The sequence below is a fragment of the Phyllobates terribilis genome, unplaced genomic scaffold, assembly GCF_046119375.1.
Source record: "Phyllobates terribilis strain yellow unplaced genomic scaffold, ASM4611937v1 Scaffold_14__1_contigs__length_39327217, whole genome shotgun sequence".
NCBI classification, from domain to species: Eukaryota; Metazoa; Chordata; class Amphibia; order Anura; family Dendrobatidae; genus Phyllobates; species Phyllobates terribilis.
Genome location: NW_027362774.1, coordinates 3,191,937 through 3,209,717, shown reverse-complemented (window position 1 = coordinate 3,209,717; position 17,781 = coordinate 3,191,937). Strand labels below are relative to the sequence as shown.

General features: G+C 46.3%; 1 protein-coding gene across 5 annotated transcripts; it reads right to left on the bottom strand.

Annotated features, from left to right (window-relative positions):
- Positions 1 to 915: 915 nt before the first annotated feature.
- On the bottom strand, positions 916 to 14,723 carry LOC141175727 (SHC SH2 domain-binding protein 1 homolog B-like). 5 transcript variants are annotated; one of them, XM_073659643.1, is made up of 6 exons: positions 10,298 to 10,470; positions 9,359 to 9,486; positions 9,055 to 9,223; positions 7,659 to 7,790; positions 4,559 to 4,695; positions 916 to 4,343 (listed from the first exon to the last, which is right to left on the bottom strand). In XM_073659643.1, the coding sequence occupies exons 5-6, from the start codon at positions 4,683 to 4,685 to the stop codon at positions 3,835 to 3,837; spliced, it is 636 nt and encodes a 211-aa protein (XP_073515744.1). In that variant the 5' UTR covers positions 4,686 to 4,695; positions 7,659 to 7,790; positions 9,055 to 9,223; positions 9,359 to 9,486; positions 10,298 to 10,470; the 3' UTR covers positions 916 to 3,834. The 5 variants fall into 5 exon arrangements, with proteins under 5 accessions (XP_073515744.1, XP_073515746.1, XP_073515745.1 ...); XM_073659645.1 differs by lacking the exons at positions 9,359 to 9,486; positions 10,298 to 10,470 and adding an exon at positions 14,504 to 14,723; XM_073659644.1 differs by lacking the exon at positions 7,659 to 7,790.
- Between the last annotated feature and the right edge of the window lie 3,058 nt (positions 14,724 to 17,781).

Here is a 17,781-nt window from a genome sequence, read left to right as displayed (position 1 = left end):
TGTCATGTGCTGATCGCTATGAGTGCCACCTAGTGGTCGGTTCTCATAGCACAGGAGCATTTCTGCTACATAGAGGTGATGAGCAGGTCACTTCTATGTAGCAGAGGCGATCAGGTAATTGCTGCTTCTAGTCTCCATGAAAAAAAAAATATATAAAAGTTAAAATCACCCCATTCAAAATAAAAAAAAACCTACATACACACATTTGGTATTGCCGCGTTCAGAATCGCCTGCTCAATATAAAAAAAAAAAAAAATAATCAATCCGAGCGGTAAACAGCGTATAGAGAAAAAAAAATTCAAAACACCAGAATTACGTTTTTTGGTCGCCGCAACATTGCAATAACGGGTGATCAAAACATTGAATCTACCCCAAAATGGTATCAATAAAAAAAAGTCTGCCCAGCACGCAAAAAATAAGCCCTCACCGGCCCCAGATCCCAAAAAATGGAGACGCTATGGGTCTTGGAAAATGGTGCATTTTTTTAACAAACTTTGAGATTTTTTTTCCACCACTAAAAAAAAAAAAAAAAAAAATATATATAAAAAAAATAAATAAATAAACCAATACATGTTTGGTGTCTACAAACTCGTAATGACCTGGAGAATGGCAGGTCAGTTTTAGCATTCAGTGAACGTGGTAAAAAAAAATAAAACCACATCTGTGGTATTGCACTTTTTTTGCAATTTCACCGCACTTGGAATTTTCCCCGTACACGATATGGTAAAACCGGTAATGTCGTTCAAAAGTACAACTCGTCCCGCAAAAAATAAGCCCTCACATGGCCTTACTGACCAAAAAATAAAACCGCTATGGCTCTGGGAACAAGGGGAGAAAAAAAACGAAAATGCAAAAACAGAAAATCCCAGGGTTGTGAAGGGGCTCAAGTAAAGAGTTAAATAAACACAGTAAAACACTTTATTTGAAATACAACATACATTCTTTAATCATTTAAAATTAACCAATATTCGGCCAAGGAGATGCAGAAACGCTGCAGAAATTTCTGCTTCAAATCCTGAGTGTGCGCACAGCCTCTAGCAGTTGTTCACTACTTTTACATTGATCCCCCATCCGTAGGACAGGGCATGAATGTCTGATCGGCGAGGGTGCTGGGTGTGGGACCCCGGCCAATCAGCTGTTACTGGTGGCAGAGGGAGACTACACATCCGCCTCCCATTAAATTGAATTAGAGGGGGATGTGCAGTACCCCACGGCGACCACTACAGCTAGATGGCCAAGCACCACAGGTAAGTACTTCCGGCCAGCAGCAGCCACTGCCACCGATAACAGCTGATCGGCAGGTGCAGGATCCAGGCCGATCAGACATTGATGCCCTATACTACGGATGGGGCATCAATGTAGAAGAAGTGGACAACTTCTTTAAGTATCCATGGTTACAACCACTTGCAACTCGGTAACTCACTATAGCGGTGGTCGTAACCATATACCTAAGGTCTTTCAATGCCTGCACATGAGAAAAGAGACATGGCAAATCAGAACAACTATACTACATTTCTAATTAGAGATATAATTCTTCGATTCCTTATGTCACTTACACCATGTGGAGGGCATTGTAGTAACCATGGATAACTAACAGCTACTGACACTTTTATAAGCGGTCATAACCATGGATATTTTAGCTATGTCACCCCATGTGCAGGTTATTGCAGTAGCTTATCAGAAGAACTATACTACATTTCTAATGGGAGGCATTTGATATTATAACCAGGTCTGTGGAGTCAGATCCCATTTTGGTGGAGTTGGTATTAAATGGACCAACTCCGACTCCTAAAATATATAATAAATTGGGTGCAGTAGTTCAATGCAGTTTGTAGGGAATATTTTTTCATAAGAATTTGGGAAAGTTATGAAATGTCCTATAAATGTGTCCTATTCCTGATCTAAGGGTCTGGACTTTTAGCAGAGATGAATCTGTGCTACAGTAAATCACTTACACATGAACCATATATGAGGAGTCAGAGTCATAGAAATTGAGGAGTAGGAGGTTTGGCTTACTGACTCCACAGCCCTGATTATAACACTTACTACATTTCGGGATAGGATCTTGGAGAAAGGAATACCCCTTTAAAGTATTGAATCACCTCTGACTCAAAGTAGTAAAAAAGTCATTACTCAATCAGCAGGGGGAGTGGGACCATTTCTATTCTGCTTTTTTAGAGCCAACAACATCCGCTACAACAGAATAGGAAGGTCATCACCCGAGCATTTGGTTCTATTTCAGCAGTGGAGCGGTGTCACTGATCCATGCTCCCCGATCACAGTAATATCCTAACCAGCCAGTCTTCTACTGTTCCCAGCACCAATCCCAAGCTGTCATCTTGTCACCACAACTGACGACCAAAAGTCATAGGTGGCGCTCACACGCTCAATGCAAATCTGATGGCCAGAATAATGCCAAGACTGAACTTGAAGTCAACACAAGACGACCGAGCAGCATTAAGAACAGGTGAAGACCGCAGAAACTACTACACGAGTGATATCAGTAAAGGGGAAAAAAACTACACACTGTAAACCCAAAATAAATAAGGTCTTACAAAAGTTGGATTTAAAACAAATAGTTACAATCATTGAGAATCACTTGCCCTGTTTTATACCCCAGAGCTGCGCTCACTATTCTGCTGGTGGAGTCGCATTACTGATCCAGAGTTACATCGTGTATTATACTCCAGAGCTGCACTCACTATTCTGCTGGTGCAGTCACTGTGTACATACATTACATTACTGATCCAGAGTTACATCCTGTATTATACTCCAGAGCTGCACTCACTATTCTGCTGGTGCAGTCACTGTGTACATACATTACATTACTGATCCTGAGTTACATCCTGTATTATACTCCAGAGCTGCGCTCACTATTCTGCTGGTGCAGTCACTGTGTACACACATTACATTCCTGATCCTGAGTTACATCCTGTATTATACTCCAGAGCTGCACTATTACATACATTATACACAGGAGCTCTGTATATAGTGATCAGCATGTTTTCAGGTCCCTTATATCTAATAATTGTGCAGTACCCATCATGAAAAAAAAAAAAAAGGAATAAAAAGACATCACCTTACAAAAGTCTGGGCCAATTAATTATAATTGTGAATGCAGCTCTGGGAGAAACTGAACCTTTCATAAAGATTTAGTCCACACAACCTCAACATTTACAATACAGAAAAAACCCCTCCAGTGTTTGCAGCAGGGTGCTGCATGTACAGTATTGTGCGTGGTCAAATCCACCATCATGTCCATTCAATCTGTAAATTGTGAGCATCATTTTTCCTCTTCAGCACAGGAACAATTTATTTTAATGTGCAGGTAAAAATGTAACCGAGGCCAATAACAGTAAACCAGCCCCTAGATTACAGAACAAAGCAGGGAGAAAAAAGTTTTAAATTCTTGTTAAATTGTTTTTTCTCCAGATGCAACTTCAGACTCCTAACAGGAGGCTACAATAAACCTTTGACAGAAGGAAACGTTACATAGTATTAGAGTATAAGACTTGATTCAATTTGCATCATCGTCATACAACTCAGCCAGAAGCGTAAAATCCATCCGCACATTACTTACAACGCTATTGATTTCAGTGTAATACTTCATCTGTTCTGATGGGGGGCTGTAAGGAATACAAATACAGCTTAAAGCAGTGTGGGGTGGACCAAGCTCAATGACACATTACCCTCTTGAAAGAGGACGTGCAAGGGTCCCCATTAGAGACCACCCAACCCAGTATAACAACTGGTGAGTAATATGGTGCAAAATGCAATAAATAGGAAAGAGTGCACAATTAATATTTAATGGAGGCTGGAATCTGTCAGATCGGCTTAGAAGAGGAAGAAGCCGAAACTTCCCTTCCCGTTGCGCTTGAACTGGTTATTGGCGATGGAGACAAACACCTCCTGGGACATGATCTGCTCATCGTCGGCCTTGGTGATCCCCAGCATGCTCGGTCTCTTCTTGTAGACCATGGTCTTCCTTTGGGAGGTCGCTGTCAGTTCGGACACGATGGCCTCGTTTCCATCCACGTCCTCGCTGGCGATGCAGACGTCGCTTGGACCGTGCTCTTCATCTTCCTGCTCGTCGTCAGCCTTGGTGAGCCCCAGCATGCTCAGTCTCTTCTTGTAGACCATGGTCTTCCTTTGGGAGGTCGCGGTCAGTTCGGACACGATGGACTCGTTTCCATCCACATCCTCGCTGGCGATGCAGACGTCGCTTGGACCGTGCTCTCCATCTTCCTGCGCGGAGGAGGCCGGGGTGCAGTAGTCTTTAGGGTGACCCTTATCTTCTGGCAGCATCTGCTCAGACGCTACGTTATCTTCTGCTACCTTGGCATCTAAGTCGTTATCAAGGGGGAAAAGGGGCAAGAAGTCAGTGAGGAGTTAATGCAGTTTGATAAAGGCCAACTGATAAGACATGGTCAATCTAAAAATATTTTAATCATATGCACAGGTAAGGAGCCATTCACACGAGGCCTCCTATGCCCAAGCCAGCAAGACAACTGCCGTTCTACGACCGCCAATGATACAATCACCCATAAACTTCTCCCACCTCCGCTCCGTGTGATGGACTCCCCCTCCTGAGCGGACCTCGGCTTCACCAGCACGACGCCGTAGCCCTCGCTGTTGTGTATGATGTAAATTTTCAAGTGTGATTGTGGGAAGATTGTGCACCTCATCAATAAAGTCCTAAAAAAATATAAAATAGAATGAGCACATGCAAGTAAACCTCCCCATTGCACCAGTCACCTGTGCCACCACGTGAGATGAACTGCACCAAAGCAGATTCCCACTGGTCCCAAACCAATCTGAAATTTGAGCCATTTGAAGGTTAGGGTACCTACACTTTTAGAATACTAGCCAGAAGACCCTCTAAACATCTGAAAAAAATTCAGAAAGCACCAGGACAGTCTCCTGCAGGGGATTCAGCTATGAGATGGCTTCAAGCGCAGTGCAGAACTTGCTCCAGAATGGCAGCAGGCAGGTTTCTATGCATCTGCACGCAGCAAGGCCAAATCAGCCAGAAAACAAGCTGATTCTCTCCAGACTGATTCTGCAGGACTGGAGTACATTTTTTTCCTTGAGTGAAACTCCTTCAGAACTATTCTTCCAGATCTACCAGAGAAGAAATGCAGAGTGCTCCCAAGTGTCCGGTCTGATACCAGTAGAAAGCGCCCTAAAGTAGTGAGAAGTGCAAGTACTTGTTGCTCGAGTTTGCAGAGGGTGCTTAGGTACGCACTGAGTATCACGGGTTTTTGCAAGGGAGATGATCATGTCCCCACGGCCGCATGTGTCGAGGCTGTTAATAAAGCCAGAAGATATATGTGATGATTGCCTGATAAACAGAGGCAATGCCCACACGTTTTGTAGCTGTTTAAACATCTCGAGCACCAGCAATACTCTGTGCATAACCGAGCACCCTCAGCAAAAAATCAAACTAATGAGCAGTTACACTCATCACTACTCCCAAGACCATTCATGAGGGGGCTTTTCGTCCATGGAGGGGGTCTGACTCACAATTTTGCTTAAGAATACAGCTATGAATAAAGAATGGGATCTAAACCTCTTACAAGAGCAACTTCATCTCCAACTTGGTCTTGGATCAAAGAGCTGTCATAAAAAGCATTTCTTCAAAGTGGCTCAATTAATGAAACCCTGGCATTTTGGGTCCATGATCAAAAATCTCTCTAGATCTCAAGCCCTTTGAGAACCTCCAAATGGCATGGAGTGAGTAGTGCCCTCCACCTCCATAGAGACGTTCACAAGACACCTAGGATCTCTGCATATCTCCCCGGCAGGAGTGCTGAGGAGGATGACACGCACCGGCGGACACCTGCCGGGGAGGACGCATGCAGGTATTCCTTGGTCATTTTGGACTGAACAGGGAACACCTCAGACAGGATAGTCTTAAAAGCTGGCCTTGGCCATGCAGGATCTTATTCAGGCAGCAAGAGACACCCTCCAGGTCAAGGATGAGTCCACTTCCCCAGAAAAGGCTTCCTTTCATCAGCACAGAAAGCAACAAAGTCACCTTTCCCTGTGAACACTCACAAACAGAAGGCAGCTTGTGACCATCCAGGTGTGTTCATTTAAGATGTTTGAGGCCCTAATCACATTGCCAAAGTCATTGCCAAATCTCCAAGCATGGCCCTCCTTGCTCATCCATACCTTTCACAATGTCCCCTATTCCCTTACCACTTACAGCCTGAAAAGCCATGATGTGGAGATCCAAGCATCGGACTTCTGCTCTCCTTACTGTGCTGAAGCCTGAAGACACGATCTGCCCAGGTTTACTACTGGAGCGCCTACTGTGGCTGGTGTGACCAGAGGACCTTACAGCCCACTGTCTTTCTTCAGTCCGGTATGGATGTAGTCCTCAGCCTCCATGAAGGGACAGGTTTGTGTCCTCTCCATACTCCACCGCAGCTGGCTTTTCAACAATCAGGTTAAGATCTTCGTCGAGTTCGTGGCTGATTGCTCCCCTTACAGTTACCTGGTGGAGCCTTGGGCCCTAGATCTAGTCTACACTCTGGTTCCTCGCTGCAGCATCTCCAAGGCTCCTTTCGTGCATTTCTAGTGGCCATAACCTACATTGGCAGGGTGTCTGAGCTCTGCCATTTTCTGCAGGCGGCAGTTTCCTTGTTCATCAGGACCAGGTGATCTGATGCACCGTGCAAGCCTTTATTCCAAAGGAGGACTGGACCTTCCACATTGAGGACATCCTCCATCACCCGCTCACCGCCAGGGGAGCCCTCTCCATTGTCTGGATCTGGTTAGGGTGCCGGCATCTTCGGATAATGAAGTTTTCCTGCATTCTTATGCTTTTTACAATTTGCAACAGGCTACACAAGGGCCCGTCAGCCTCCATGACCATTTCAAAATGGATCAGGTCAGCAATTGTGGAAGCCTACAGCAGCCAGGGACAGATGTCCGACTTACAGGTAAGTGCTCACTCCACAAGGGCTGTCTGGCATCAGGTCTCAGACCTCAGGCTGCCACATGGGCCGCTGTCCTCACCACTCCTCAGATTCTAGAAGATGCACTTTAGGGCTTCTGCAAGACACTATGCTAGGCGGTCCATGTGGTCACCTACATCTTCTCACCATTGGGATGGTCTCCAAACAGATGACGGTTGTGTCGCCCCCAATGCTATTAAGAAAAATGGATTTTTGTACTTCCAGTATAACCCCATTGAATACATTGTGGGAGGGGGTATGGGGGGGGGGGGGGGCAGAGCTCCCACCTATTCCTGGCGTTCCTGCCCTGGAAGGAACCAGCTCTCTTCTCATGGATTCATGTCATGTCGGCTCTTGGTTGTTTTACAATCTCGCTTTTCTCTCCTACCGCAGCTTGCGCTATACAGAGCCACTTCGTGTCCAAGGAAAGGGAATATCCCACACCATCACCTAGGGTCAAGCCTCTTCAGCAGAACCCACAGTCCTGTGTTCCCCGAGAAAGGGATTTCTCAGCCTTCTGCTGGACTTGGGATTTTTCTGCTGCAGTGTAGAGTGTTGTGAGGAACAAAGCCCCAATTAGGAGCCTCTGATGAGGCAATTGCTGGATTTCAGACTAATAGACAATGCAATAATCTGCAGTCACCGACTACAGCTAGTGACTGACACACGAGCGTCTAACGATCGGCTCAGACTTACAGACGATTCCTTCCACCGCATTTTGCTGGATAAGCTTCATGTTGGAGATCTTCACGTGGGCACCGGAGCACTCCACAAACCTGTCCCCCTTCCCTTTCATCTCTATGATGATGTAGTCAGGCATGCCATAGCCTAGGGGAGACGGGGAAAATTACTACTAACAAAACTGATCAGATAATCACAGGACAGCGGACAAATCCCGGTCCCATAGACTTCAGGTATTGGCCAAAACCATGGAGTCCATTCAGGTTCCCGGAGAGATTTCTGAAGTGGATGGTAGTCACAAAAATCCACAACAGGAAAGTCACACAGAAACCGGATGTCATCCTGCGGGCCTTGTTTTATTATTTGAGGGTTGGGTTCTCAGCCCACAGACCCAAAACAAGAACCTCATGTCCCTTCTGCCCTCATCCTGACCAATGATGTACTATAACGGAAATGGCAGGAGCCGGGGCCATGTCTTGACACAAGATAAAGTCATGGGGATTGAGTACAGGAGCAGTGACGGCCAGAATTAGAGACCTGTGATCCCGGCCATTTACCCCTTTAGATGCCGCAGTCATTTGTGCCAGTAGCATGTACACAGTTAAATGGGAGTACACATGGGACGACCTGTTCGCTTATCAGGTTCCCGGCACAATTGTGCAGACTTTCCCTGGTAGCCAGTGACAATAAAAGCACCCTAGGTCTGCCATCTGTGTACGTGAACATTGATGCACGTGTGACCACTGCTTTAGGCTGTGCGCACAGTGTTTTTTCTGCGTAGAAATGCAAACCTTCTCATGATTTCCTACGACATTTTGCAAGTCCTGTGCACATGATCAGGATTTTTCCTGACTGAATTTTATGTGCAGGAAATGAAGCATGTCCATTCTTTGTGGGTTTTGGCCTGCGGTTTTCCAATACAATGCATTGGAGAATCCCCACAGAAAACGATGCAGATTTTCCACAGAGTTATTTTTGCTGCCAAGAGGTACAGAAATTTCTGCAAGTAATTCCTGATAGTCCGCACATAACCTAGTCATACTTCTCAGCAACAAGTAGTCAGGATGCCCTTTCTAGTGATAAGTGGGGACTCCAGCTATAGGGCATAGACATTCTACACCCATCCATAGCGATCACGCAGAGTATCTCACTACAAGTCTGACATAAGGGACTCGACTGCTAAACAAGCGAGGGGCTGCAAATATCTGGGCATTAACCCCTTAATGATCCATGTCGTGCATTTACACATACAACAGTGCACTTTGAAGTGGTGCTATCCAGCCACAACCTGCCTCCAACAGCAGCAACTGGAGCGAGATCTGATCACTGCTAGTTAATGGGTTTTTCATCCCCATTTAGATACACAGTGACAGTGACTGCACCAGAGCTATAGAAAACATTGGAATCTAACCATAATTTCCTGATTCTGGTTGCAGGATTCGGGCTCCAGCCGGTCTCTGATCAGACACGTTAAAGTCTGGATGGACATGCTGGCAGCGACCACGTGAATGACTCTCCCTCCCGTCGGCCTTTCTTTTTCAAGCTGCAGGATCCTGGACTTCTGATAACAGAAGACATACCTGTCGATAGAGAAAAAAGCACCATTATGCTTTGCTTACACAGTGTCATCATATTCTGCAGACATCACTGTCCCCATTGGGACTCCATTCTAAGTTCCCTTTCAGTGTGGAAAGAAACCCCCGCAGACGACATACATCAGGAGGGGTGTCTCAATCAGTTTAAGCCTCCTCTTCAGACCCTCCATCTTCATGCCTTCTACCATGGAGACGTCGTCCACCTCGCAGTCGGAGTCCCTGGACAATGTGTTTCGGAGGTTGCTGAACTGGGAATACAGTGCGAGATTGTGTTTGTCACTATTTTCCAAGACCTATAGCGTCTCCATATTTTGGGATATGGGGCTGGATGAGGGATTATTTTTTTGCGCCCTGAGCTGATGTTTTTATTGATATCATTTTGGAGTGGATACAATGTTTTGATTGCCTCTTATTGAAATGTTGCGGTGGCCAAAAAAAAAAAAAAAAAAAAAAAAAAAAAAGTGTAATTCTGGTGTTTTTTCTCGTTTTGCAGTTTACTTTAAAAAATATATTATATATATATATATATATATATATATATATATATATATATATATATATATATATATATATATATATATATATATATATATATATATATATATATATATATATATATTTATTTTTTTTTTATTATAAATTTAATTTTCTCTTCACTTTAATAGGCCCCTTAGGAGACTTGAAGCTACGATCATCTAATCTCCTGTGCTATACACAGCAACAATCATGATCTATGAATGCCAGCACAAGCCGGCGTTCATATTAGATTCACAGTGACAGGGGTCTTCTGCAAACCCCGGGCTTTCATGACAACCCATAGGCGCCCCCCCCCCCCCCCAATCACGTGACAGGGCGCTGATGGGTGGGATTTGTGACGCGCTTCTGGCTGGCCAGTGTCAAATCCCACTGAGATTGACATGTCATGTGGGGGGGGGGGGGGGGAGATGCAGGCTAAGACGTCATGTCGTGAAGGGGTTAATTCTGTTGAAAGTCATCATACAAGACGGTCTTATTACACAAGAATGGACAATTTGGAAAGAAAAATACACACACACACACCTTTACGAGGACTTTGTAGATGTCGGTTCTCCATAAGGCCTTCCAGCCGGACGGCTCCAGGGCTCGGTTTAGGTACTCCACTATAAACTCTTACTTCGGAGGGTTTACAGTCACCATGGAAGGAAGAGGAAAAATAAAGGGTCACACTGCTCCCTCACCTGATCAGAGGCAGAACTGGACATAGATGGCGTCGTGCCCCCTGTATCCCAGAACCTGAGAGGTTACCTTATATTGGGGCAGATGCCAAATCAGGGGAGGAAACCGTGCATCACAGGACAGAATTTAAAGGGGGCTTTCCAAGACTTAGGTCAGTAATATCAGATTTTGATCGAATCTCGCTCACTTCTCCCCCACTGATCAGCTGTAATGGATATACGCAATGATACAGTTGACTGTAGCAGCCGTTCTTGGAGCTCCGCTCTACTGAAGTTATGGGATCTGAGCTGTAGTACTGAGAACAGCCACTGTACAGTAGAGGGAGCAGTTTCCATTTTGTCACATTCAGATGCCATCTGTGCGGCTCCGATGATCAGAGAGAGGGCCAGGTGCCCACCGATCTCATACTAAAGACGTACTCTCAGGACAGACCATTAGCACTTAAAGGGTTTTAGGTACAAGTCTGCAGTCACACGTTGCCCCTATTGCAAGGATTCTCTGGTGCCAGGAGCAGACGGTCATGTGACTACATGTCCAATGTAAGTGAAAAGAGTGAGGTTGGATAGTCTAGTCGGCATGTGACTCCATATAGGCAAATCACATACCTGCAGTCACACACCCGACAACGGAGAATCCTCGCAGTGCACACAATGTGAGGATTCACAAGTCCGCAGTCACATGGCGTCACTGTGGGGGGGATTCACAGAAATCTACCCATGTCACTAGGATATATGGTAATTTATAGGGATATTCCAATAGTCTAATGTGGAGTAAGAAAGGAGACAACAAAATTATCAGGGTCAGGACAACCTCAGCCTGTTCTGATCTATCCTTAGGATAGGCGAGAATTTGCTAAATGGTGTACGACCACCGAGCTTGCCTATTTCCATAAACAATGAGCCAAGCGGCGGTGCACATTTGGGACCACCGCTGCATTCTGATGGGGAATTAGAGCCCTGCTCTTTGGGTTTGTGGTGGTCTTACTGGTTGGATCCCCAGAAATCAGCCATTCTGAGGTGCCAATAGCCCAGTAAGAGACAGATTTACTCTGGTCTGACATCCACTCTGATCCTTCATGGCATCAGAAGCGGGCCAGTGCCCACCACTGTGCCGTCTCTAGCACCTGCTCAGCCCCAGATAATCATGTAAGGGCTACAGACCAGGCCTCAGTCCATCACTGCGTCGCTGGCCCTAGAAGTGCAGATTGCCCTGATCTGGCGGCCAAAGAGGACCAGGTAAGAAGCCCCCCCCCCCCCCCCATTTGTGGTGGTCATGAGTCACCGCTGTACTCACCCAGCAGATAGGTTCGAGGCCTACAAGGACTCTCGTAGTAGAGGAGGTTGCTGGTCTGGAATAGGACTGGGAACCGCATGTTTCCAGCTAAACCACATTGTGGAGAAGCTTTGCCTTAGTCGCTGTCCTCATCCCCCTGATATAAGGCTGACAAACGAAAAAAAAAAACACATCAGACCCCAAGGTTGTAGGGCTTCTGCCCTATATGGAAAGTGTAGGATCACAGCATGGGACAGCTTTTATTTCCTATACGTTCATCTAGGTTTGCACTGCCGGCAGCAACCTCAATTGTTGCAATACTGCAATAAAAAGTAATAGGAGGTGATCAAAAGATTGTATCTAACCCAAAGTTATATCAATAAAAACACTGGGTCTGGGAGCAAAAGTATAACCTGTCACCCAGCGCCAGATCCAGAAAATTGAAACGTTACGGGTCTCGAAAAAATGGCAACAAGCAGGTTGTTTTGTTTTTTTTTTTTTTTTTTTATTTGTTTTATTTGTGTTAAGCGGTAAGAAAGAAACTAAAAAACAGTAGATGACACTCACCTGGAGAACCATCCCACCAGGTCAGGTCTACAGTAACCAAAAAATATATATCCCAGAATTGAGCTTTTTTGCCATTTTGTTACACTAATTTTTTCCCACCTTGAGGTGCATCGCATGATAAAACGAATGGTGCCATTCAAAAGTACAACTCATCCTTAACAATAGCTCCTCATACGATTATGGGGGGGGGGGGGGTCACAGTGGGTCCTGATCGTGGGAACGGACCCTAAAGGGGCTAAAACCAGCCACATGCCAGAGACAGTCAGCAGGAACATGTCCTCCAGGTATGTGGTATATAGCAGGAGTATAAATGGAAATGGATGGCAGGTCTGTCCCTAAGCCAGCGCCCGGCCCCGCAGCATACAATTATACCATTATTAGGCTATGTTCACACATTGCATTTTTTCAGCTGCATTTTACAGTACCAGCAAAGTCTGAGATTCCAGAAATCTCATGCACAGCTTGGTTTTCTTATCAGTATTTTGGGCTTTGCAGAACAGAAAAGGTCCGTGTTTATTTCACCCATTGGAAGTAATGGGCGATGAAAAAAAAAAAAAAAATGCAGGTGTCAGGTTTTTCAGCCAAAACCAGAATGTGTTTTTTTTTTTTCCCACTGAACTTTATGTACATGCATAAAGAGACAAAAGGACAGTGAAAAAAAAAAAAAAATGCAATATGTGAACAAAGCCTAACAATTAGAAGCCGCTGATGATGCGCCCAGGGGATGGGGATGACTCGGTACCCGGGTCTTTACTTGGTTTGGGGATGTCGCGGTGGTCGGCTCCTGTGCCCGTACCCTGGGGTCACTCTTGAAAAAGGGGATTGGAATTTGGATAAAATAAATAAGTAAATAGTTCGTTAAGCCACCTGTGGTTTCTGGTAATTTGTACCAGCACTGCTGCAGACCTCTGAGGCAGTTGATAGGCAGCTGGGATGGAACGGCTGCCCACAGGTGGAGCGGGCCCCCGGGGCAGTGTGGAGTTTGATGGTGGGTGGTGATGCTGGGGCTTGTAGTGCAGGGAGAGAGATGGCGCAGCTGGAATAGTTAACGGAGGCAGTGCAGTCATCCGAGCTTTACTCGCAGTTCTTGTACAAGGTCCTCAGGTACACTGTACGGGTGTCCGCCTCCACGGCGCACTGCGTCTACCAGACCGGGGGTTCAGCACTTTCTCAGATATGTCAGGAGCGCTTAACAACCCCGCTTTTACGTTCCCAACTTCACACTGGGTCTTCACCCTCCTGCCCAGCGCTTCCCCACACAAAGTCCCGTTTGGGTGCTCTGAACTCCCTCTGGGCAACCTGGAGTTCCCGGACCTACTTGACCCTCACGGTGACTAGGATGAGGCTGTGGCGACTGCACCATGGAAGTGCAGAAGCCTCTGGTTTTTCCAGCCGAGACCTGGTATAACACGGCTGGTCCAGGGACCGCTTCCCTTCTTGCGGCCTGATCCCTCTGACGCCTGGCAGATTTGGGCGTACGGGTGCCGTCCCGCACTCACTGTACCCCCTGGGATCCCTTCAGTAGAATTGGAGCCTTCCTACTCTGCTCCCCTATCACTAGGCCCCAGTCATGGAGCAGAGCTCCTAATGAAACTCTGCTCCCCTCCTCTCCTTACTACTCACTGTCATCACTCTTCTAACCTGCCACCCTAAGATGGCTTCCCTTTATGTCCCTCCTACAATGGTGCTCCCCTATACTACACACTCCACCAACACCCACTACTGGTTCCCCCTCTCTTTGGTTTCCCCCACTCCAGCCAGGGACGGGGTTCAGCAGAAGACACATTGCATCTTGCCCTTCCAGCCGGCCTGGAGCAGTGTAGTGTTGGATGCAGGTGTTGGGGTCCCGGGCAGCACTCCCTCCTTACCTGAGAAAAGGAGACACCACACCTCTGGGTGAGGTGCAGTACCTCTGTGGCACCTGAACCCTCAGGGGCGCCACACTAATCTCTGGGAAATTATATATATTTCCATACATTACAAGCTAACAGTGTGGGGTGAGGAGTAAAACACTACAACTCCCAGAGAGAGAGAGAAATCTATAGCAACAAATAACGTGTATACGAGCCCTGATATGGCAATGGGGACAAGTCACCCTGCAGTCAGTGAGGGGTTAATAGAGCCTCTCACCGCCCGTCTGTCACCGACTGCACCCACCGCTCTCCCTGCAGAGCACCATGGGACTTGTAGTTCTCCAGAGCTGTGACTCACCCTGCTGCACCTCCCCCAGGTAGCCCACGTCCTCCTCCGCCCTGTCCGAGAGCGCCGGCAGCTGCCGCCGTCCTCCTCCTCCGCCGCCCGCCATAGCCACGGCGCAGCCCGCTCGTCCGTCCGCCTCACCTGCCGAGCAGCCGTTCAACTCTGCCGCTCACGCCCTCCCTGCATCTCTCACTGATTCGCTGCTGCCCCGCCAGCAATTTATAGCAAAAGTCACAGCGACACCTAGAGGCAGGAGGTCATTACTGCACCATACCAACTAGCGATAGGAGGTCATCGCTTCCCCTTCGCCATCTAGCGGCAGGAGTTCATCACTACAGCTGCGATATTTACTAAACACTACAAAGAAAATACAAAACAAATCTCACTATTCTATTAACCCTTTTGAGATCAGGCCAAGTTTTCTTTCTTCCTCCTTTTTTCCAAAAAGCCATCACTTTTTTGGGGGGTTCTTTAGACATGAGAACTATAGTTTTTTTTTTCCCGATATGAGTTTAGTTTAAAAGGACATAATTTATTAAAAACGCCCCGACACCATGATTCTCCCGCTCCATACAATTACAGTAAGACGGAACATGTTTGATTTATTATTATATTTATTGTTATTGTTTTATTATAATATTATTAATAGTTTGATTATTGCATTTATTATTATTTTTTTAGGATTATTAATATTATGTTGTTATTATTACAACATTTACTGTTGTTATTATTAAATGTATTATTATTTTTATATTATATTACTACTATTACATTTATTAAATGTATTATTATTTGCATTATTATATTATTATTGCATTTATTAATATTTAATATTCCTATTATTTATATTATTATTACTATTACATTAATGTATTCCATTAATTACTACTATTATTATTATTTCCATTGTTTTACTAATAAGAATAATTAACAAAAAAACACCTGCAAAGGCTTCCTACGCGTTTAAAAAGGTCCCTGAGTCTGTTTCAGTAGGCTCCACATTCATGGGGAAGACTGCTGACGTGACAGATGTCCAGAAGGCAGTCATTGACACACTCCACAAGGAGGGTAAGCCACAAAAGGTCATTGGTAAAGAAGCGGCTGTTCCCAGAGTGCTGTATCCAAGGATATTAATGGAAGGTTGAGTGGAAGGAAAAAGTGTGGTAGGAAAAGGTGCAGAAGCAACCGGGATAACCGCAGCCTTGAAAGGATTGTTAAAGGGAACCTGTCATGTCCTAGCTACTATGTAAACTGCCCTCATTGCGTTGTTAGTGACGCAATGTGCACCAGTAACAAGCTTTTTCCATTAAAATTGGTGCAAATATAATAAGTCTATAACATTTTATATACTTATTATACCTGCTCGTATTCAGTCATAGGGGTGTGATCCTCACATTCAGTCATGGCGCAGTATGATATGGCCGGCAGTAAAGCTTTACAGCGCTGGGAGCTGCGCATGTGGCACTAAAAACCCGCTCTGATAAAACGCTGGCGGCAGCACAGGCCAGGACCTCCAAGGCGTAGAGAGCCAGTTCATTCCACGTATCCAGCTTGGATGCCCAATAATTATAAGGCACACAGAGGACATTAGTACGGTCGGCAAGGTACTCCCTCAGCATCTTCCCAAACTTTGCACTCCTTGTGAGAGTACCCCGCGCCTCAGGGTTTGTGCGATGGGAGGGTCTGAGAAAACTCTCCCAGAACTTTGACAGTGTTCCCCTGCCTCTGCTGGATTGAAGTTGTGTCTCTCTCGCCAGTACTCCTTGGTTTTCCAACGAAGTGTGCCCTCTGCCGCCAGCGTTTTCAGATGGGAATTTTTTTAATAGTTCTGCAACAAGGGCCTTCTGGTACTGCCCCATTTTTGTAGACCTGTCCGCCTCAGGAATAAGAGATATAAAGTTCTCCTTGTAGCGGAGGTCTAGAAGTGTCACCAACCAGTAATGACTGTCACACAAAATTTTGAGAACGCGAGGGTCATTGGAAAGGCAGCGTAACATAAACTCAGCCATGCGTGCCAGACTGCTAACAGGCAAGACTTCCGTGTCCTCACCAAGAGGACGACTGACCATGCACTCCTCCTCCTCTCTGTCCTCTGGCCATCCACGCTGAACAGACGGCATGACAGCTGTGCAGGTAGTACCGTCTATAGTGCATGAAACTAGCTCCTGTCCTTCCTCCTTCTCCTCCTCTTCCTCATTATCACCCAATCCACGTTCGGATGAGATGAGGCTGGGCTGTGTGTAATCACTCTGTATAGTTCCTTGCTCCATCTCATCGTGCTCCGCCTGCAATGTATCCTCTTTGATTGTGAGCAGAGAGCGTTTCAGAATACAGAGAAGCGGGATGGTGACGCTAATTATGCCGTCATCGCCGCTCACCATCTTGATGGACTCCTCAAAGTTTTGGAGGATGGTACATATGTCTGACATCCATGTCCTCTTCTGAGGTATTATGTGTGGAGTCTGAACTGAATACCGACGGCCTTGTTGATGCTAGTACTCAACAACTGCCCTCTTCTGATCACAAATCCTTCCCAACATCTGCAGTGTAGAGTTCCAACGCTTGGGGACATCACACACCAGTCTGTGAGCCGGAAGCTGCAAGCGCTGCTGAAGCACGGCAAGGGAGGCAGAAGCTGTAGGTGACTATCTAAAATGGGCACACAGGCGGCGTACTTTAACAAGCAGATCCGGCAGCTCCAGGTGGGATTTGAGAAACTGCTGAATCACGAGGTTAAGCACATGGGCCAGGCATGGTACGTGTGTGAGCTCGCCTCGCCTCAGAGCCGCCACCAGGTTCCGGCCATTGTCACACACGACCATGCCTGGCTGTAGGTTCAGCGGTATGAGTCACAGATCTGCCTGCTCTTTCAGAGATGTCCACAACTCTTCAGCATTGTGCAGTTTGTCACCTAAGCATATAAGCTTCAGCACAGCCTGTTGCCGCTTGGCCGAGGCAGTGCTGCAGTGCTTCCAGCTTGTTACTGATGTGGTCATTTCGGAGATGGAGGCTGAAGAGGAGGAGGAGGCTGAGGAGGATGAGGTGCAGGAGCTGTAGACTGTGGGGGCAACCCTGATTGTCCTAGGGCCCGCTATCCTTGGTGTCGGGAGGACGTGTTCCGTCCCAAGGTCCGACTGGGTCCCGGCTTCCACTATGTTAACCCAGTGTGCCATCAGCGAGATGTACCGTCCCTGCCCACAAGCACTTGTCCACGTGTCCGTGGTTAGGTGGACTTTACCGGTAACTGCGTTGTTGAGAGGACAGCTAATGTTTTGGGGGTTATAGGAAGT

Bases quoted from the DNA above. Each gene is read 5' to 3' on its own strand.
- LOC141175727 (XM_073659645.1), bottom strand. From the start codon at position 4,685: ATGAGGTGCACAATCTTCCCACAATCACACTTGAAAATTTACATCATA. The intron at 4,344-4,558 runs GTGGGAGAAGTT...ATAACGACTTAG, and splicing joins GTCCATCACACGGAGCGGAG to ATGCCAAGGTAGCAGAAGAT.